The following is a 23,063-nucleotide window of genomic DNA, read 5'->3' on the forward strand; positions in this document are numbered from 1 at the left end:
CGGCATTCGTCGTCAAACCAGGGGTTTCGCTGTGGATGCCGTGTGAATCCTAGCACTTAAGAGGTGGCATCTCTAATGGCTGCAAGGCAATGTTGCTTAATGCAGGCAGCATAGGACTCCTTAAGAGGTTATTAGAGACTCGATCGGAAAAGGACATGGCATTCTCTTGCGATTGTAGCCGTCTAACGTCGAATCTTCTCACAGTTCTTCCTTGTTTTGGCTTGGATCGGGATATCCGTAGCCGTACCTTGGCTACAACGAGGTAGTGGTCCGAGTCAGTGTTGGCCTCTCGGAATGTTCGAATATCCTGGATACTGGAGAAGTGTCGTGCGTCGATCGCAATGTGGTCAATCTGGTTGACGGTTGATTGATCAGGAGATTTCCATGTCCCCTTGTGGATATTAAGATGCGTGAACTGCGTACTAGCTACCAGAACGTCTCGCCCCGTAGCGAAATCGACCAGCCTGAATCCGTTGTCGGAGGTAGTGTCGTGCAGGCTGTATCTCCCGATTATCCCACCAAAGATGTCTTCTCTTCCTAGCTTGGCATTAAAATCTCCTAAGACAATTTTAATGTCATAGCCAGGGCACTCCTCATATGTCTTGTCCAAGAGCTCGAAGAATATGTCTTTTGTGTCTTCATCTTTCTCCTCTGTTGGGGCATGCGCGCATATTAGGCTTATGTTGGCGAATTTAGCCTTGATGCGGATTGTCGTGATGCGCTCGCTCACACTGTTGAAACTCAAGACTTTTTGCCTGAGCATAGTTCCAACATCAAATCCACACCCAAATAGACGCTGTCTTTGTTCTCGGTAGCAGTCGCAGTAGTAGATATCGCAGTCTTTTAGTTTGCGTTTGCCCGGTCCATCCCATCGCACTTCTTGGATGGCTGTAATATCTGCCTTTGCAGCAGTTTAGGGCTTCCGCTAATTGTTCGGCTGCACGTGGTCTGTTAAGGGACCTAACATTCCACGTACATATCCGAGGTTCGTTGTCCTTATTTCGTTTGCGTGGGTTGTCAACAGTGAATCCGTCCGTATCCGAGGCTTGTTTGTGCTTCGAAACTTAAGGTATTTTTACGTGGCCAGGAAGTCACCCCGACGGCACAACCCCCAACCTGGAGGGCCAGATCCTTAGTATAACTCCAAAGAAGGGGAGCCGGATAAACCGCTCCTTACAGGCCTGGGCTCCCAATATGTCGAAGAAGCCCTCTAAGGTGTTCACTAAGTACTACCGTTGATTCTATCTCAAGAATTCGTCTGCTGCCGTCTGGATAAGGAGAGGTGCCTTAGTGGAAACACCTCTCCTCCGTCTCTCGTTTGCTGCCCCCAACAACTTTCCACTGGGGTTGGAACCCAATCTCCAGTTGAGGTACTAGGCACCCGATGTTCACCGCGGGGAGGTGAGAGTAGGAGTTGATAGACAGAGGTGGGTTTTGAGAAAAACCTGTGGACGCTTGTGTCCTCTTGAATGCACATGTCTACCATTTGAACATTTTATTTACCTATTTATTTCAATATTTCCAGTCGCTCTTAGATTTCACACTTAATTTTCGTACGGGAAGCGCCCCATGGCTCGCCTTCCGTAATGCCATTGTGGGTTCCATGATAGTACTATTTAAATATATATAATAGAAAGGTATCAGCTGTACAGGAAAATGAATTTCCGTCCGGAAAATAGAAGAATACATTTTTAGAGAAAAATAAATGCACATCTACACTTTTTTCTCAAAAAATTCTTTTTGTGATTTCCGATCGATCAGTATATAATTTTCATTTCTAATTAAAGGGGATCACTGTCAAATATGGATTCAAACATTTTTCCGAATCGATTTCAATGATAGCTATAACTGAATCCTTAAACAAGAAAGCACTAACGAAAGAATAGCAACATTTTTTTCAGGAAAAAAAGTATCGCGTCACGCATTGGCAACTCATACACATGCAGTTTTGGAACCGCTATACTTTAGATAAACCAAGCAAAGTCCATAATTCAGATTGCTTCATCACAATTTATTTATTAATTTAACAACTATAAATATTTAAAGCAACATCCCTCATCCTGAAAATAGAAAAACTAAAATACCAACTTTGGATATCCACGATTTTACATTTTATGAATTTGAGCGTGTATTAATGTTCCATAAGGAAAATATTAATGTAGAATTAAATATAATCATTTAAGTTCAGTCTCTGCTATCCCTTCATACTTTTTTCTTAGTCCTTTTTCAGTCAATAGAATACACAACTACTTATATACCTTAATTGTCTACATTTTGGATATTTGTTGCCTATATCCCAGGATCTCAAGGATTTGCTTGATGTGAGCAAGCTCTGTTGTCAAAAAATATTATTTGTTGCAAGTAGGTACATCAAAAATTTATTTACAATCATATTGTTTCATTTTATTTATAATCAATTAACTGACTGAAAATATTTAAAAATTGTCAAAGTGTAAAATTATAAAACTGCTAAGAAATATAGATTTTGTTTAATGTGTAATTTGTATTATTATTATCGAACTCCTAGTTTTTTAACTTCACTGAACGGTTTAGCATTCTTCTCGGCATAATCGACAAACGATCTGCCATATTTCAGCATAATTTGCTGAAGTGAGATTACATCTGCCTCGGCATGATGTGCAATATTAGGTGGACTGCCAAACAAACGTTCATATATACTCCCTAAATTATATCTTAAAGTTTTAGATGGTGTCGAGCCAAACTTAAGCGATTTTCGAGAACTGGGCTCAGTAGGAGTGGAAACCGAATCTACCACAACTTGTCTCTTCCGTTTCCGTTCAATGTTTATGACATTTGGAGGCCTTTTTGGGGTAGTTTCGTTGAATTTTTGCCAATCATCGGCTGATTCAATTTTCTCTCGAATGTCTGTTAAATTAGAGCAAGAAACTAGCTTTTGTGGAGAGTCGCTATTAATTTCTTCCTCGGATTTTTCGGGTGATTTGTCAACTACCAAGGGAGTTGCGAATTCTTCGATTTCTAAGATTGGGTCAGAACCAATCAACTCTGTATCAGATTTTTTGTTTGCTTCTTTGTACAATTCCATGTCTTTGATGGCGACAAGGGAATCTAGACACAAAATATCCTTGGGAAGCTCCTATAAGACAAGTGATATTATTGTTAAGCTGTTTAGATTTTTTAATAAAAACATACTAATTCCAGTTTAGAAAATGCATGCTTCAGAACTGGAAAGTCAAAACTATAGCCATTGTGGGCGACTAGGCAAACAGGTTGTCGAAGGTGTTTCAAAAAGTTAGTTAATATATTGGCTGCATCTTGATTAAATGATGATTCATGCTCCAACATATAATTATCAAGACCTATAAAAAAGAGATGTTTGAAATTTTCTCACCAAATGTTATGCATGAAAGTATATCTCACCAGTTATTTCCTCACTTTTTGGCTCAATCGTCATTAGAGGGTTGAATAAAAGTGTCAATTTATGGTTAATTCTTGGGCTTTTGCAATTTTCTGCTTTGGAAACATCTTCAGCGTTGAAGCCATGTATAGATATCTCTGTTATGTTGGCCTTGTTAAAATTTAAACTTGGAAGGGTTGTAGTTTCGAGATCGAGGACAGCGAACGAAGATATTTTAGTATTCATTTTGAAATTTTAGTTTGTAAAAGATAAAAACAAGCAAATAGAACAATAATGTTCATTATATTCCTACGTTTTATCTTGGAGCTGGATGAAGATAAACAAAACAAAATAAACAAAACGTCAAATGGAAAATGACATATAACGAACTTTGTATATAAAAAGGTGGCATCAAAAACACTCTAGTATGTATATATATCTATATAGAGTGTTTTTGGGTGGCATCGTAAATAATGTACGGCCATGTTCAGTACTTTCTATTGTCAAATAACGTAACGTAGTAGTAACTTGACTTCAGTCTGTTTTTTCTCAACGAAAAGTTGTTCCCAGTTCAAGTATGTACAAGGTAACAAAACTTTTATTTGTTGAATATTGCTCTAGTCAGCTAGTGTCATTATACTTAAAAGAACTTACTAAGGCATTGTTTGATTTAAGTGCCTAGATGTTAGACGACTCCTACAAAGTGTCTGCGTACTGCGGAAAAGTTTAGGGAAGCAGATATTTATGTCAAAACCCGAAAGTGAGAGAGAATACACCAGTTGTAAATCTTTTTACTTCCTATAAAATACTATAGTACAGTGTTGCCACAAGCCTTCACAATATGTAATGTAATAAATCAAAAAACTTAACAAAAGCTACCAAATTGTAAAAAACAATAGACAAATATTTTCAGACAACAAAAAAAAGGAAAAAAGTTACTATAATTGAATCACAGTATTTTTCGTAGTCTCAGAATGATTATCAGAACATACTTATGTTTTCTTGAATAATAAAAATGAAACTAAAGTTTGGAAAAGTATGTTTAAAAAAATGCAAAACTTTTGTTATAAATACTTCCAACATTTTTTCAACAATCATGCAAAGGAGATGCTATATGCACATGTTTGTCTACACTTTTCCTTGACTTCTAAATTGTAGAAATTTCCTATAATGCAGAAGTGAAAGTCTTCCGCATTTTGGTCTTTTTTCTCTATCTCGCAAAAACATTAATTTTGTATGTAGCATACCCTTTCTCTGTTCCCTAAGGCCAATTCAGATCAAGAGTTTATATTTTTAATAAAGTTATTATTTACACAAAGTTGCTTAAATGAGTTTATCCGTTGTTTCTATTTAACCAAGTGAGTACGTTAAAAATAGTTTTCTTTACTCAATCTGTCGAATATCTTTTTTCGTTTCCAAATAGTATGACCGAATGGAATTAAAAATGATCATTTGACCAAGTGAAAAATAATGACCGAATTGGTCTCAGATGACCATTGTGGCAACCGTTGGTTGGCTACACCGAGCTAGAAATGAAAGATATTTGTCAAAATATTGCACGGACCTAAATACCGAAAAGTCTTCGAATGACTCTTCAAAACAAAATAGCTGATTAATGCGCATTAAATACATGCGCTGTGTAATACCGGACTAAACGTCAGGCGAAGCCGAAGTTGAAGCGTGTTTGTTTTTCAGCCATCAATGATTGGAACAGCTTGCATTGGTTATCATTGGGCAGGTTCAGATGACATAAGGGACTTGAAAGTAAGGCAAGTTTCTAGGATCTGATTGGCCATTGGAAAGTTGACTGGAAAGTAAGTCAAGAAAAATCTACCTAACTATCAAGTTAAGTCGACTTATGCCAAAAGGACAATTTATTATGTTTTTTTCATTTAACCGAAAGCGGAACTTTATTACTCTATGATTTATTTATTTTCTACATTTTCTATTTTAATGCTTTCCGTAAAAAATATTCCTTGTAAATTTGGAAAATCAATAATTAATATTTCTTTATAAAACAAACTACAAATCATGACGGACTTGTAGCTTCCCTAAGGAGTGTTCTGTAGACAATAATGATTTTAGTAGTTTTTGTACTATGAACTTGAAGTAGAGGTTTGTGAAGTAAATTTCTGAATTAGAAATTTATGACACTTAAAAACTAACTAGTTGCCTTTCAAGGAATGAAGTTGACTGCAAATGAAGTCCCTTATGTTGTTTGAACCTGCCCATTGAAATAAATCATTTGAATTTTTTGACAGGTCGGTTGAGAAGACCACCGGTTCGCAAACCGAACGCGGCCAATGTTTTATTCTGAAAATTATCAGAAATTTAAACTGCCCTGGTCTGTCATTAACTTTGACATTTACAATTGCTTATTGTTATATTTAAGATTTGAAATGTTTATTTGTTTGCAATCGTGTTAAAAAATATAGCTTTTCTTTTATCTAGCCAATATGGAAAGGAAAAACCGATGTTGCATTGCAACATGCACAGGGGAACGTTTTGATTTGGCTCACAGATTTCCTCGATCGCATGAATTAACGCAATCTTGGCTTCAAGCTATAGACAGTCAAAACTTAAGGAATATAAACCTAAGAAAACTTAGCGATTGTTATCAAGTATGCGCTCGTCATTTTCTTACATCCGATTACAGGCATCCAAATTCGAGGAATTTAAATAAACTAGCAGTTCCATCTTTAAATCTTAAAGATCTGAGCCAGCTACACCTGGCGAGGGATTCAACACCTCGAGGTGTTGAAAATGCCTCTGTTCAAACCGATTCATCAACTATGAAACCACTATCAATAAATGATGGTACCGATGAGGAGGCAGATAACGTTCCCGTGGAACTAGTAGAATGTATTGAAATGTATTCAAACGAATGTGATTATGGTAAGAAAAATAATGTTTTTTGTTTTTGTATTTTCTAACGAGGTAATATCTAAGCTTGTAGGCACTTAGTATTATTAAATAAATAATAATTAATAAATTTGAAATTAAATTTCGATGAAGACTAGTGAGGCAAGAAGAAATCTGTGTGAATAATCACAAGTGCCTCAAATTTCTCATGTCTTCCTGTTTATTTTAAAAATTATGAAAAAAGTATACAAATTTTAGAAATATAGCGTCTGAAACTGTTCTGTGTCCTATTATTTTTACATTAATGACTATAATTATATCGGCGAAAAAGTATGCGACTCGTGTAATCAATCTTTATTTGCGATAAATTAGGGTTGAATCAAAAAGCTTACAACTTTTTATTTTAAAAATTGATTTAAATACAAGTTTTCACGGATTCTTCGTTAATGAGAAATACATACATATATGTTTTATGTTTTACTTTATTCAGGTATAAATACAATTTTCTAACTCAACATTTTTGTTGCCTTTTCAGATATTAAAAAACATCTACTAAAGGAGGGCGAACGGAACGATATATCGTTTAAGATAACGGAATTCTCATCTGTTTTCGAAATCGAACATCCAAAATATGAGAAACCTGTTTATTTGAATGCATTTTGGCTTCGCTTTAATTGTGAATGCTCAGATTGCTTCGATTTGCAAACTTACAGAAAAAAAATCAATTTTATGGATATACCCGAGTATATTCGACCAAAAGAGATATTTATTGAACCCCTTGATACTCATACTCTGTTTATTGAATGTAATGTTGTATTTAATATTCAATTTTTTTTACTAACACAAAAATGAATTTCCAGGGGAAGATGATCATAATTCCACGTACGACTTAGAAGACGTTTTAAGAAATCAAACATCCAAAGAGTGTTTGTTTTCCAAAAAACTACTTTTTGACTCGATTACTTTTAAGGAAACCCCGCAAACTGAGTTTTCCAAATTAGTCTGCTTTGATGATACAGTTGAAAAGGTTTTTGTTAATCTTATTCTGCATGGATTCGTCTGTGTAACAGGAATTTCAACGCAGAATGCATCTATGGCTAAGTTGGCAATACAACGGCTATTTCCACATCAACAAAATTTAAATTTTGATGTAATCGATGAAACTCATTCAGAAGTTTGCTCAAATATAACATATGCCAATATTGATAGTGGCTTGAAATGCTTCTTTTCTACACATAAATCAGAAGTTCTTTTAGTTGATGGTTTAAATGTTGCCGAACAATTAAAAAAATCTGACACATTTGCCTTTGATAGGCTCATACAAACACCGGTTTTACTGAAAGTGCGAGACAATAATATTTGGTATGAAAAGCTAGGACATGTTATCGATTATGATGACGAAATAGGAGAAATTATCAGGATCCAATTGGACACGCAAATAATGGGTTCGCTGAACATGTTGCCACAACTGAAAATTCATGATTTCTATGATAGTCTGAAACTATTTATGACAATTATAAGGACTGATAAAAATCAAATACTTTTAAGTTTGGAACCAGGAACCATGATTATTCTAGATAATTGGAGAGTTCTGCACAAACTATCAAGCAATATCGGAATATGGCAGTGTTATTTGAACAGAAACGATTATATTGGACGAGCAAGATATTTGGGTATACTTTAATTTTGATTTATATGTATGTTGTACCAATGAGTTTTTAAAACCTTCAAATTATTCGTGTAAAATGTGAAAAATCATGCAGTTCATTTTAGAGGGAAAAATAACAAAACTTATAAATGTTAAGATGCATAAGTCACATAAGTTAAGAGTTGACAATTAAAAAAAATAATGTTTCTTGTTACTTTTCAGAAACCTATACAAAATAAGAATCATCTGATCCGTTTTACATTGATATCATTCGTAATAAGTTTTTGAACAAGTCCTTTGTAATGTTCAGATTTAATTTGATAACACAGCAATGACCAATGACAATATTAAGATTAATTGCTGTAGTGTTGATACTTGAACGAATTACAAATATCATAGGAAAACAAACATTGTTTAAAAAAAGAATAAAAATGTTTTTTTTTTTTAAGAAATGGAACTAAAAAGTAAAAAATAAAGAAATCTATATATATAAAAATCAATGCCACTTTTCGTTGTAATGTTATAACTCAACAATGCCTTTGCCGATTTGGCTAATTTTAGTCTTGAATTATTCGTTGAAGTCCATAGAAGGTTTGTACGTAGAGAAAATTTAAAAAAAAATATTGAAAAGGTGTTAAATCAACATCTTTCTATACTCCTATATACAAACAATTTGTACTAATACTTAAGGAAATCCCGATTTGTTGATAACCTTGGAAATGTACAATGATTATATTTTTATTAATATTAATAATTGAAGATATGTGCCTAACGATTGTAAATAAAGCATTAGCACAATTGTTGGGTATGACTGCACCAAATCGTGAGATACATGCTTTTTTGATCGTGAATTGCAACGTAAGCAGGAAATCAATTCTAATGATTTACGGTTATTTTATCAATCGAATATAACCAAATTGAATATTCAACAAAAAACATGTGTATGACACAATCATGCAAGCCGTTTCCAATAATACAGGTGGATTATATTTCTTGGATGCAACTGGTGGTACAGGCAAAAAAATTCGTTGTATCATTGATTTTAGCGACTATTGAAAAGAAAATTGAATTGGCACTTGCATCTTCGGGAATTGCTGCTACATTATTAGAAGGTGGTCGGACCGCACACTGTACATTAAAGTTGCCATTGAATGAACGGGTGGTTGAAAATCTAACTTGCAATATTTCGAGAAATTCTGCTATGGAAAAAGGTCTACGATTAATGTCAATTATTTTATGGGATGAGTGCACAATGGCGAATACAAAATCAATAGAAGCATTTAATCGAACAATAGAAGATTTACGCGGTAATCAACAGCTGTTTTGGTGGTGCTCAGGGGACTTTCGTCAAACTTTGCCTGTCATTCCTCGATTAACTCCTATTGATGAAATAAAAACGCCTGTTTGAAGTCTTCAGTTCTTTGGAGATATGTACGAAAATTGACACTGAATATTAATATGCGTATTCAGCTACATAATGATACAACTGCTCATGAGTTATCAAAACAATTGTTAGAAATTGGTGATGGCAAAATACCAACCGACAGATAAGTTGATTGAATGTATTTTTCCGAATATTCTTCAAAATTACAGAAATAATAATTGGTTGAGAGAACGAACCATTTTAGCACCGAAAACTTTCATATCAATGCCACCAATTTTCAAATTTAAGCGAAACCGCCACGTGTAGTCACGACATATTGATCAATTGACAGTGTTATGAATCAAGATGAGGCAATGATTTATCCAATTGAATTTTTAAATTCATTGGAACCGGCTGGTATACAACCGCATTGATTGAATCTGAAAATTGCTGCTTTGATTATATTATTTGTAACGAGTTTATTCTCTGTTGAGGTCATTGCTGGCACACAAAATATCCCTCGCTAGCTCAGGAGTGGATTCTTTGACCTCCTCGTTATCAAAAAAAATATGCCAGGCTTAGCATCTAGTTGTCAATGATGCGCGAGATAATCTTTACCCACCCTACCTGGTTGTTTTCTCGCTAAACAACCCCTTAAAAAACAACGTTCCTCTTCCTCCGCCCTTCTACCTCGGTTTCCTCATCACCTCATCTTCCCCTTTTTAATTAAAAATCTAGAGATTCATAATTTTTTCTCTAAAGTACGACAAATTTTATTACCAATTTCATTTTTATAAAAAACTATCTCACATTGATTTTAACTTTTTAAAATAATTAAAATTTGAAAGTAAAAAATATTTAAGCAAAATTGAAAGCTGAAGTAAAAAAAATGAAGGGTATATATATTTATAGGCTAGCACTATTATATCCTACGGAAGTAATGGGCAATATTTATCTTTAAAATTGTCTCAATACGACTAGTTAACAAGAATATCACTCACCCCAAAATATCGATGTAGTGGCCACTCCCTCGATGAATCGTGGTTCGATGCGGCGATCTTTAGTACGCCTTATTTTTTGTATTTTTATTTGAAAAAATATATAAATATTACCATTTCACCCAAAAGAAATATAATTTGCACTATGATCTACACTTATATATATATATATGTATATGAATATATATATGTATATATACGTATAAGGTAGGTATGTATATACACCACTTTCTTACTTTATCAAAATTACTTTTTCAATTTGAATGTTAAACAAAAAAAATTGTTAAATTATCACTGTACAAAAAAATTTAAATTGAACAATAAAAAGATTGAAGTTGTTTAAATTTTTGAATTTAAAAAAAAGTAAAAAACAGCACTTTTATAATTGTATATATGTATTGTGACTGTTAGGTTTTCCTTTGTTTTTTGGTTGATTGGCGAGACGATTAAGGTTTTTTTACTGGGATTTCCCGCACATTATTTCCTGTTTCTGTTTCCTTTAAAAACACAGATTTGAGGCCGTGAAAAGAGAATTTTTTTACGGCCTAAATGCACAAAAAAAATGCTTTTAATTGTCTATTTTCACATGAAATTTATTTAATTGTAGCTTACCTTACTAACCAATTCGTAGACGTATGTATATATATATATGTATGTATATACATATAAAAAATAAAATTTGATCTTTAACTATCTTTATTTTAAGGTTGATATTATAGGAACGTACATCCTATCTCGATGTGACCAAAATCAGCGCTGGCGGATATGTCTTAATAAAAAAAACTATAAAAAAAACTGATTTATAACATATTTGCCTTATTGAAAACCTACTTACGAATTGAGATTATTCTCGAACTAGGTTCCTTGAGCGGTCGGTTGGCGGTACCTTCTTCAAATTCTTCTGGTCTCCCTTATCCAAGGGTAGATAATTTTGAAAAGAAGGTACTTGCCGACGGCATTTACTCAAGAACCCTAGCTCTACCCATCTCACTAACACTACCTAACCAGGATTTTCCAGCCTTTGTCTCGTTTCACACCCACTAGATTACGCATTATTACATTAATGTTATAACGCAATTATTAATCTTTTTATGTGGGTGTGAACATTGGTGGGTGTGATTTACGCACTTGTTGCAAACGTCTTTTGGATGCGAGTCGGATTCATATATGTCATGACACCGATCGCATCCTAATTGTGTCACGCAACAGAGGTGAGTTTCTCCACCTTCGCAACATTCCCTCTAAACATTCTCACATTATGGGAACTTGTTGACAATCACTCAATTGTGATTCGTATGTCAGCCATAACTCTTACTGCCCAGAAGGAGAATCGTTTGTCACTCAGCTTACCCCTGTAGAGGGGGAGCGAGTTAGCATTGCTGTACTATTTCGTTATGTGTATAAACAACTGCAGTAGCAGTTGAGTCGTCGTCGTCGGTCTTGTCCTAGTTGGTGGTGTTTTTTTTTTTTTGTTTGTTTTGTTTACTTTTATTTTGAATTTCTTTTATTTGCATTTAATAAAAATAATAATTTTTAATTGTCAAAACACCGCCCATTCGGTTACAGGGCTTCGCGTTTTCCATATAAAACTTATATGGAATATGCGAACTGAACCCACCATTCTTTTTCGCGCGGCCGGGTAGTGCATTGTGACAAGTGATTGAAGTGAAATTCAAAATTGCCGGAATAAGTTCGGCTTAGGCGAAGCTTTTTTATTCTAAGTGTTTTTTTGTGATAAAAAGCCTTTGTGAAGGAAAAAAATCCAAAATAAATAAATAGTGTGAACAAAATAAAAAAAAGTGTTAACGGTAAAAAAATCAGGAATTCGCAATTTGCTTGTCGGTTGTTTTTAATATTGTGCGACGAAGACAACCATACTAGCCGCGAGTGAGATGCCAAAAAAAAACATCCGCTACATTAGGTAAACATAAACATGTTGCTAAAATCCAAGAAAAACAGAGGTCGTTCACCTCAAACATCTGTTGCTATTTGTGGCAAAAAAAATATTCTTGTTGTTAATCGCGATGCGTTTTGCCGACGGGGTTTTAAAATTCGAATTTTCTTCAGTAATTGTGTTAAAGTTAAATAATTTTACAAATTAATTTTAAAATTGGTTCGGATTAATTTTCTAAAAGGTTCGATCTTTTTGTGTGTCAGCTGCTGTGTTAAACGTGGGGCGCGAACCCACTTATCAAAACAATAGGATAACGTCAGATAAGTTAAAAAAATTTTATTTATTTTTTTTTTTGAAACGATACTTTGTGTTCTTTTTTTTTTTCGCTTCAGTTGTCCGGTTATTGACGAATGTCTTTGGCATGGAAAATGCCGAGAGTTTTACCAGATCTGGATTCTAATTCATACATGCAGTTGCCCACAACCTTTTTTACACGGGATTTTAAAAATTTCGGAAGCAATTTGGCATTGATTCCTTGAGCGAAATTACTCTGGGCGAAGTTCCTATGGAATACCTCTTGACCTTCACGGTAAGTGACATTTTTAGATCTTTTATTATAAGTGTTTCTCGACTTAACGTATGCCCTGTCCAAATTCTCCGACAACGTCTGTCTTGCGAGTGTCAAATTAAGTGTGCGCGGTTTGACCAACATTTCGTGATCGTGCAATGCGTTTAGTTTTCTTAGTAAAGCATAAGTTGAACCGTGGTTTACCATGTTTTGTCCAAACATGGCGAAATATGGTTGACAATTTAGCGAGTCGTGCATGTCGGATCGCAACGCACATGCTATACTGGACAAATGAAGGTCCCAGTCATTTTGCTGCTTTGAAATTAAAATTCTCAACTTGCTAAGAAAACTGCGATTGACCCGCTCCGAAATGTTGGCTTGAGGCGAATATACTGCCGTTCGCACATGCTTAACGCCGTAGTTATCCAAAAAGATTTTGAAATCTTTGGACACAAATTGACGACCGTTGTCGGAGTGGATTTGTTCAGGGGTCCCGAAAGTATGGAAAATCTCTGATTCAAGATATTGAATCACACGGTTTGACGTAGCTTTTGGTAAGGCTTTGAAAAACATGAACTTTGTAAAATGGTCAACCACAATGAAAACGTAAATGTTTCCTCGCTTTGTACGCGGATACGGGCCAAGGAAATCAACGTAGAGTCGTTGCATGGGCCTTTCTGTTTTTGTTTGGTTGACTATCGGTGGGCGAAGAATTTTGTTTGGCGCTTTAACCATTTTACAAATTTCACAGTTTTTCACGTAAGTCTTAATGTCGTTAATCATTTTTGGCCAGTAATATCTGGATCGTACGCGGGCATACGTCTTGTCAAAGCCACTATGGCAACTTAGTTTGGTATTGTGACACATTTCGATACACTTTTGTGTTAGACTATCGGGAAGCCATAAGCGCCAAAGGGAATCTTCTTCGTCTAAGCTTCCGGTTCTGAATCTAACTCTTCGGTAAATATATTTTTCGGAAACGACAAGGTCTGGGAGATTTGCTTGGTTTTGGACAATGTTCTCTCTCAAGCGAGTATATTGTTCTGAATCAAACTCAGCCGAATTTAAATTGATATCATCGCATATCGTTATCGAAGAACCTCCACAAATCGCATTATCTACATCAATATCACCTGTCGCGATTTCCTCCATGTTCATCCTCGACAGACAATCTGGTACTACGTTCAAGGATCCTTTTCGATGTTCAATCGAGAAGTCGTACCCTTGGAGTTCTAGGCTCCATCTGGCTAGTCTCCCTGCCAACTCCTTCATTGACATGAGCCATTTAAGGCTCGAATGGTCTGTAATGATTGTAAAGGGCAATCCGTCGACATAAGGCCGAAATTTTCGCACGCTTAGTACGGCTGCGAGGCATTCTTGTTCTGTGACCGTATAATTTTTCTGCGATTTGTTGAGTTTCTTCGACATAAATGCAATAGGCTTCTCATTACCGTTCTCATCTATTTGAAAGAGAACACCGCCTACTCCTTCGGACGAAGCATCGCATTGAATGAAAAAAGGTTTTGAAAAGTTAGGTTCAGCTAATACTGGAGCTGAAGAAAGGGCTGATTTAAGTCTCTCAAAAGCTTCGAGTGCTTCGGGGGTGAATTCGAATTTAGCCTTCTTTTGAAGGCAGTTGGTTAAAGGAGCAGCTACGTCGGCATAGTTACGAATAAATCTCCTGTACCAACCTGTCATGCCTAGAAACCTTCTTACTTGCCTAACGGTGGTTGGAATCGGAAAATCAACCATTGCTTCTATTTTATCCGGATTGGTTTTCAGGTTTCCCTGGCCTACAATAAAACCTAGGAATTTTATTTCCTTCATGCAGAATTTGCTTTTCTCGAGATTAATTGTTAAATTTGCTCGACGAAGGCAGGCTGCCACTTCTTTAAGGATTCGTAAATGTGACTCGAAATCCGAAGTGCAAATCAGTAAGTCATCTAAATAGACAAACACGTTATCTCGAAGATGACTAGGAATGACTTGATCCATTACTCTACACAGCGTTTGTCCAGCATTACTCAAACCGAATGGCATTACCTTGAACTGATAGAGTGGTCTACCAGGTACAGTGAAGGCTGTTTTCTCTCGTGATTCTTCGTGCAAGGGAATTTGCCAATACGCGTCCTTTAAGTCTATCCCCGAGATAAAGTGAGTGTCCTTTATCCGACTTAACAGACCTTCAACATGAGGCAACGGATACGCATCTTTAACCGTGACCGAGTTGACTTTTCGGAAGTCTAAACAAAGACGGACTTTACCTGGTTTTCTCACCAGCACAACGGGACAACTCCATGGAGAGTTACTGACTTCTATAACTCCCAGCTCCAACATGCGATCTAACTCTTTATATACCTCTCCTTGACGAACCGGAGATAACGGGTAATGCCTAGATTTTATCGGGGTGGCGTTTCCTGTATCGACGATGTGACAACCGAGCTCCGTTTTCCCTAATCCAAGGACAACAAAATTTGGAAACTGTCTTTTAACACTTTCTAACTGACAAGACTCTTCAGATGAAAGTTTCAATAATTCAGTGTCATCTTTAAAATCTTCTTCTTTATCAAAATCTACTTTTAACTCACTTATCTGTGGTAACAATTGGAAGCTACGCCAAAAATTCATGCCAAGATATACTTTTTGTGTCAAGTTTGGTATTATATAAAATGTAATTTTTTTCGAAATGCCATTATATTTTGTGTCTATCTCGCAATATCCAACTATATCATGAGATTTACCATCAGCTGTACGTACTATATTTTTGTAGGGTAGTATTTCAACCCCTAGTTTTCGGACTAACTCCCAACACCCGTCACCTAAGACTGAAATAGATGCTCCACTATCAAGCAGTCCAAACACTGACTCATTATTCAAAAAAATATTGGCATACATACGACCATCCGTATCCGAAGATATTATCGTTTCGATTATTTGTTTTCGAAACTTTTTTCGATTTCGAAAACGACAACGAGCTATTCGAATTTTTAAACTGGTTGTTCTATTGTTGTTGCCGAAAATTCGAGATCGAACTTTTTCGTAATTAAGTTTTCGCTCGTGAAGAGACTTAAGATTGTGTGATTCTATCGGATGAAACTGATCAACAACAACGTTGGATTTTTCCCTTTTTAAATTTTGTTTTGGGATTGAACTGTTATCAGCTTCATCGGAGGAATGCGTTAGGTTTTTAGTTCTTAGTTTTGAGAGTGGTTCGTCAGATTCCTTGAGGAACGAACCTCCCCACTCCTCGTTTCGTCCCTCTGGAAGTTTCCCGCTTGATGTTTACCACATTGAACTGTGGTGACACCCTTAGCACCACAAAGGAAACAAAATAAATTTCTGATTGCCGATGGGCAAAAGTGATAGGCATGTCCCTTCTGATCACAATTCCAGCATATATAATTTGCGGTTGAAACTGGCTTCCTAGTAGAATACATGGCTGCGACTTCATGATTTTCTAATTCTGTATCGGAATTATCGTTTTCGACCGCGATCTCACTAACGTTTCGATGACCGACGGCTCTTTTATTCAAAAATCGTTCAGCCTCGCGAGCTTTTTGTCGAAGCTGCTCTAAGTTCGTCACCTCAGCCGACAACAAAATCTCTCCTAGCTTCTCCTTAGTATTACCCCTAATGATTTCAATCAACTTTTTATCGCTAAATGGTTCTTTTAGACGATGGTTTAAGCTTGAAACCGAAACATAAAAATCATCAAAAGATTCTTTCGGTCCCTGCTTTCGACACATGAGTCTCATATAAATATCAATTTCTGACTCCAATTTGCCGAATTCCTTTTTGATTGCTTCCTTTATTAAAGATAAGTCCGCGTTCGGATTTTTCTTCACAAAACGCCAAAACCACTTATTTGCCCTACCGTCAAGCAAAATATGGAAGTTTGCTGCGATTTGTTCTTCGCTATAAGGTGAACATGACTGCATTCTTCCTATCTTCAAAAGAAAGTCAGATACATTTTCGGAACCATCATATTTGATGTTCCAACGATCCAATCTACATGGACCTGAAGCACTGAAGGTAGTGGAAGCACTTGAGCTTCTTGGTGGAATAGCTTGGGTCATGGAAGAGCTATGTCTTTCGACTTGAGGAGGGTCGATTGTTTGTTGCGAAGGCAAACGCAAATCTTCCAATTTTTGCAGCACATTTCCCATAAAAATGTCCATTTGCTGGAAAATCCTAACTTGGTTCTGAACCATGCTTCTCTCTATTCTAGCAAGTAAATCTTCTTTTCGACCAACATCATTATCAGCGCGATCTGCTGGCTCTCTATCACCGCCCTCAACTATATAGCTTGGGTCATTTTCCACACCTTGGAGATCTTCTTGATCCGCCATGTTGGATGTTGAATTGGAAATAACTGATTCTAATTCTTCTGAAAAACTAAAAGAATGGTCCAAGTTAAACCTATCTACCGTGTTACGAAACCTTTGGAAAAATTCTTCAAATGTTGCTTCGTTGTGAGCGTTTATAACCTCTATGTCGTCGTAAATAGAAACTCGGCGACTCCTGCTCATACTTGGTTCGAGTGAACCAACCTACTAATTTCTATCACCTATCCGTAAGCTTCAAAAGAAAAATTTCGATAGGAAAACAACAAATTATTTTCTGTGCCACTAAAAAAAATTGGGATTTGCCAATTTGAAAAACCAAAACCAAAGCTTGAAGAACAAAACCAAAAAAAAACCAAATCAAATAATATATACAAATTTAAAACTGCAATTCAAAATTAGGTTAAAAAAAATGTAATAAAAAAAAACGTTTTAATAAAATAAAAGAAAATGTTTGTAAAACAAACTGTTAAAAAAAATATAATTCAATAAAAAAATTTATAAAGAAAATAAAAGCGTATAGATATCTAATTGAAACTTTATTTCATAAAATAATGTTTTTTTTTTTTTTTAAATAATCGGAGTATTCAAATCCTTAGTATCTCAAAGAAAAATTAGTTTGAGTTGTAAATTTTCATAAAAGTCAAAAAGGGAAGACGAGGTTTGAATCCGGAAACGAGATACAATTACCGAGGATTAAAAAGGAACGTCATTTGAGTCGACAAAAATATGTGTATGTATATAAATAAAATAAAATAAACTAGTGTTTGCTATTGTTTTTTTTTTTTGTATGAAGATTAATATATCGTCTTCTAAGTTTCCAGGACACTACATGACGAGCATCATCAATGAGGACTCTGGAGATTCTCAGAAAACTAAAAATTGAAAATTTGAAATGTTTAAAGGACCCTCCAAGACACCGCTAGCATCAAGGGATCTCTTTAATTTGTGGTTGTATAGAAAAGGGCATACCATATCCGCAATTTGGGTATCTTTTCTTCAGACGCCCAAAGACTAGGCTTTTATGATTCCTTTGTACAAATAAATACTTTTATATCAATTTCAACCTCTTTGTTGCAACGCGGTACCGGGTAACTGACCTTAGTAACCGGGACTCACAAAGATGTTGAAATCAAATTTTGTTAAGTGAAAGAAATATATAAAAATATAAAAAAATAAAAAAAATTAAAAATGTTTTGACAAAAAAAATTAATTTTCGACTCATAAATCAAAACTAAAAATTGTTAGTCTCACCATCTTCCGATAGTGAAACCGACACGTTGGGCGCCATTTTTGTAACGAGTTTATTCTCTGTTGAGGTCATTGCTGGCACACAAAATATCCCTCGCTAGCTCAGGAGTGGATTCTTTGACCTCCTCGTTATCAAAAAAAATATGCCAGGCTTAGCATCTAGTTGTCAATGATGCGCGAGATAATCTTTACCCACCCTACCTGGTTGTTTTCTCGCTAAACAACCCCTTAAAAAACAACGTTCCTCTTCCTCCGCCCTTCTACCTCGGTTTCCTCATCACCTCATCTTCCCCTTTTTAATTAAAAATCTAGAGATTCATAATTTTTTCTCTAAAGTACGACAAATTTTATTACCAATTTCATTTTTATAAAAAACTATCTCACATTGATTTTAACTTTTTAAAATAATTAAAATTTGAAAGTAAAAAATATTTAAGCAAAATTGAAAGCTGAAGTAAAAAAAATGAAGGGTATATATATTTATAGGCTAGCACTATTATATCCTACGGAAGTAATGGGCAATATTTATCTTTAAAATTGTCTCAATACGACTAGTTAACAAGAATATCACTCACCCCAAAATATCGATGTAGTGGCCACTCCCTCGATGAATCGTGGTTCGATGCGGCGATCTTTAGTACGCCTTATTTTTTGTATTTTTATTTGAAAAAATATATAAATATTACCATTTCACCCAAAAGAAATATAATTTGCACTATGATCTACACTTATATATATATATATGTATATGAATATATATATGTATATATACGTATAAGGTAGGTATGTATATACACCACTTTCTTACTTTATCAAAATTACTTTTTCAATTTGAATGTTAAACAAAAAAAATTGTTAAATTATCACTGTACAAAAAAATTTAAATTGAACAATAAAAAGATTGAAGTTGTTTAAATTTTTGAATTTAAAAAAAAGTAAAAAACAGCACTTTTATAATTGTATATATGTATTGTGACTGTTAGGTTTTCCTTTGTTTTTTGGTTGATTGGCGAGACGATTAAGGTTTTTTTACTGGGATTTCCCGCACATTATTTCCTGTTTCTGTTTCCTTTAAAAACACAGATTTGAGGCCGTGAAAAGAGAATTTTTTTACGGCCTAAATGCACAAAAAAAATGCTTTTAATTGTCTATTTTCACATGAAATTTATTTAATTGTAGCTTACCTTACTAACCAATTCGTAGACGTATGTATATATATATATGTATGTATATACATATAAAAAATAAAATTTGATCTTTAACTATCTTTATTTTAAGGTTGATATTATAGGAACGTACATCCTATCTCGATGTGACCAAAATCAGCGCTGGCGGATATGTCTTAATAAAAAAAACTATAAAAAAAACTGATTTATAACATATTTGCCTTATTGAAAACCTACTTACGAATTGAGATTATTCTCGAACTAGGTTCCTTGAGCGGTCGGTTGGCGGTACCTTCTTCAAATTCTTCTGGTCTCCCTTATCCAAGGGTAGATAATTTTGAAAAGAAGGTACTTGCCGACGGCATTTACTCAAGAACCCTAGCTCTACCCATCTCACTAACACTACCTAACCAGGATTTTCCAGCCTTTGTCTCGTTTCACACCCACTAGATTACGCATTATTACATTAATGTTATAACGCAATTATTAATCTTTTTATGTGGGTGTGAACATTGGTGGGTGTGATTTACGCACTTGTTGCAAACGTCTTTTGGATGCGAGTCGGATTCATATATGTCATGACACCGATCGCATCCTAATTGTGTCACGCAACAGAGGTGAGTTTCTCCACCTTCGCAACATTCCCTCTAAACATTCTCACATTATGGGAACTTGTTGACAATCACTCAATTGTGATTCGTATGTCAGCCATAACTCTTACTGCCCAGAAGGAGAATCGTTTGTCACTCAGCTTACCCCTGTAGAGGGGGAGCGAGTTAGCATTGCTGTACTATTTCGTTATGTGTATAAACAACTGCAGTAGCAGTTGAGTCGTCGTCGTCGGTCTTGTCCTAGTTGGTGGTGTTTTTTTTTTTTTGTTTGTTTTGTTTACTTTTATTTTGAATTTCTTTTATTTGCATTTAATAAAAATAATAATTTTTAATTGTCAAAACACCGCCCATTCGGTTACATATTGCGAAAAATTAATCCACCAAAACTGTGTAATGGCACCAGATTGGCAGTGAAGAAGTTATTCCCAAATTTGATTGAAGTTACAATCTTAAATTTTAAATCAAAAGGATCAAATCAGATATTAAAAAACATCAACTCAAGGAGGGCGAACGGAACAATATATCGTTTAAGATAACAGAATTCTCATCTGTTTTCGAAATCGAACATCCAAAATATGAGAAACCTGTTTATTTGAATGCATTTTGGCTTCGATTTAATTGTGAATGCTCAGATTGCTTCGATTTGCAAACTTACAGAAAAAAAATCAATTTTATGGATATACCCGAGTATATTCGACCAAAAGAGATATTTATTGAACCCCTTGATACTCATACTCTGTTTATTGAATGTAATGTTGTATTTAATATTCAATTTTTTTTACTAACACAAAAATGAATTTCCAGGGGAAGATGATCATAATTCCACGTACGACTTAGAAGACGTTTTAAGAAATCAAACATCCAAAGAGTGTTTGTTTTCCAAAAAACTACTTTTTGACTCGATTACTTTTAAGGAAACCCCGCAAACTGAGTTTTCCAAATTAGTCTGCTTTGATGATACAGTTGAAAAGGTTTTTGTTAATCTTATTCTGCATGGATTCGTCTGTGTAACAGGAATTTCAACGCAGAATGCATCTATGGCTAAGTTGGCAATACAACGGCTATTTCCACATCAACAAAATTTAAATTTTGATGTAATCGATGAAACTCATTCAGAAGTTTGCTCAAATATAACATATGCCAATATTGATAGTGGCTTGAAATGCTTCTTTTCTACACATAAATCAGAAGTTCTTTTAGTTGATGGTTTAAATGTTGCCGAACAATTAAAAAAATCTGACACATTTGCCTTTGATAGGCTCATACAAACACCGGTTTTACTGAAAGTGCGAGACAATAATATTTGGTATGAAAAGCTAGGACATGTTATCGATTATGATGACGAAATAGGAGAAATTATCAGGATCCAATTGGACACGCAAATAATGGGTTCGCTGAACATGTTGCCACAACTGAAAATTCATGATTTCTATGATAGTCTGAAACTATTTATGACAATTATAAGGACTGATAAAAATCAAATACTTTTAAGTTTGGAACCAGGAACCATGATTATTCTAGATAATTGGAGAGTTCTGCACAAACTATCAAGCAATATCGGAATATGGCAGTGTTATTTGAACAGAAACGATTATATTGGACGAGCAAGATATTTGGGTATACTTTAATTTTGATTTATATGTATGTTGTACCAATGAGTTTTTAAAACCTTCAAATTATTCGTGTAAAATGTGAAAAATCATGCAGTTCATTTTAGAGGGAAAAATAACAAAACTTATAAATGTTAAGATGCATAAGTCACATAAGTTAAGAGTTGACAATTAAAAAAAATAATGTTTCTTGTTACTTTTCAGAAACCTATACAAAATAAGAATCATCTGATCCGTTTTACATTGATATCATTCTTAATAAGTTTTTGAACAAGTCCTTTGTAATGTTCAGATTTAATTTGATAACACAGCAATGACCAATGACAATATTAAGATTAATTGCTGTAGTGTTGATACTTGAACGAATTACAAATATCATAGGAAAACAAACATTGTTTAAAAAAAGAATAAAAATGTTTTTTTTTTTTAAGAAATGGAACTAAAAAGTAAAAAATAAAGAAATCTATATATATAAAAATCAATGCCACTTTTCGTTGTAATGTTATAACTCAACAATGCCTTTGCCGATTTGGCTAATTTTAGTCTTGAATTATTCGTTGAAGTCCATAGAAGGTTTGTACGTAGAGAAAATTTAAAAAAAAATATTGAAAAGGTGTTAAATCAACATCTTTCTATACTCCTATATACAAACAATTTGTACTAATACTTAAGGAAATCCCGATTTGTTGATAACCTTGGAAATGTACAATGATTATATTTTTATTAATATTAATAATTGAAGATATGTGCCTAACGATTGTAAATAAAGCATTAGCACAATTGTTGAGTATGACTGCACCAAATCGTGAGATACATGCTTTTTTGATCGTGAATTGCAACGTAAGCAGGAAATCAATTCTAATGATTTACGGTTATTTTAACAATCGAATATAACCAAATTGAATATTCAACAAAAAACATGTGTATGACACAATCATGCAAGCCGTTTCCAATAATACAGGTGGATTATATTTCTTGGATGCAACTGGTGGTACAGGCAAAAAAATTCGTTGTATCATTGATTTTAGCGACTATTGAAAAGAAAATTGAATTGGCACTTGCATCTTCGGGAATTGCTGCTACATTATTAAAAGGTGGTCGGACCGCACACTGTACATTAAAGTTGCCATTGAATGAACGGGTGGTTGAAAATCTAACTTGCAATATTTCGAGAAATTCTGCTATGGAAAAAGGTCTGCGATTAATGTCAATTATTTTATGGGATGAGTGCACAATGGCGAATACAAAATCAATAGAAGCATTTAATCGAACAATAGAAGATTTACGCGGTAATCAACAGCTGTTTTGGTGGTGCTCAGGGGACTTTCGTCAAACTTTGCCTGTCATTCCTCGATTAACTCCTATTGATGAAA

At 34.7% G+C, this 23,063-nt stretch overlaps 2 protein-coding genes across 3 annotated transcripts; one reads left to right on the forward strand and one right to left on the reverse strand.

The window, feature by feature from the left end:
• Positions 1-1,990: 1,990 nt before the first annotated feature.
• Positions 1,991-3,761, reverse strand: LOC129938533 (uncharacterized). Its single transcript, XM_056046156.1, has 3 exons — positions 3,400-3,761; positions 3,172-3,338; positions 1,991-3,115 (listed from the first exon to the last, which is right to left on the reverse strand). The coding sequence occupies exons 1-3, from the start codon at positions 3,620-3,622 to the stop codon at positions 2,513-2,515; spliced, it is 993 nt and encodes a 330-aa protein (XP_055902131.1). The 5' UTR covers positions 3,623-3,761; the 3' UTR covers positions 1,991-2,512.
• Positions 3,762-5,762: 2,001 nt separating this feature from the next.
• Positions 5,763-21,806, forward strand: LOC129938532 (trimethyllysine dioxygenase, mitochondrial-like). Of its 2 annotated transcripts, none has more exons than XM_056046155.1 (3): positions 5,763-6,271; positions 20,560-20,829; positions 20,885-21,806. In XM_056046155.1, exons 1-3 carry the CDS (start codon positions 5,833-5,835, stop codon positions 21,706-21,708), a joined length of 1,533 nt encoding a protein of 510 aa, XP_055902130.1. In that variant the 5' UTR covers positions 5,763-5,832; the 3' UTR covers positions 21,709-21,806. The 2 variants fall into 2 exon arrangements, with proteins under 2 accessions (XP_055902130.1, XP_055902129.1); XM_056046154.1 differs by lacking the exons at positions 20,560-20,829; positions 20,885-21,806 and adding exons at positions 6,774-7,043; positions 7,099-8,020.
• Positions 21,807-23,063: the final 1,257 nt, after the last annotated feature.

The sequence above is a fragment of the Eupeodes corollae genome, chromosome 1, assembly GCF_945859685.1.
Source record: "Eupeodes corollae chromosome 1, idEupCoro1.1, whole genome shotgun sequence".
NCBI lineage: Eukaryota > Metazoa > Arthropoda > Insecta > Diptera > Syrphidae > Eupeodes > Eupeodes corollae.

Coding starts and splice junctions, on each gene's coding strand:
- LOC129938532 (XM_056046155.1), top strand. CDS start 5,833: ATGGAAAGGAAAAACCGATGTTGCATTGCAACATGCACAGGGGAACGT. Junction 6,272..20,559: donor TTCAAACGAATGTGATTATG/GTAAGAAAAATA, acceptor GGATCAAATCAG/ATATTAAAAAACATCAACTC. Junction 20,830..20,884: donor TCATACTCTGTTTATTGAAT/GTAATGTTGTAT, acceptor ATGAATTTCCAG/GGGAAGATGATCATAATTCC.
- LOC129938533 (XM_056046156.1), bottom strand. CDS start 3,622: ATGAATACTAAAATATCTTCGTTCGCTGTCCTCGATCTCGAAACTACA. Junction 3,339..3,399: donor AAAAAGTGAGGAAATAACTG/GTGAGATATACT, acceptor TCTTTTTTATAG/GTCTTGATAATTATATGTTG. Junction 3,116..3,171: donor CATTTTCTAAACTGGAATTA/GTATGTTTTTAT, acceptor CTTGTCTTATAG/GAGCTTCCCAAGGATATTTT.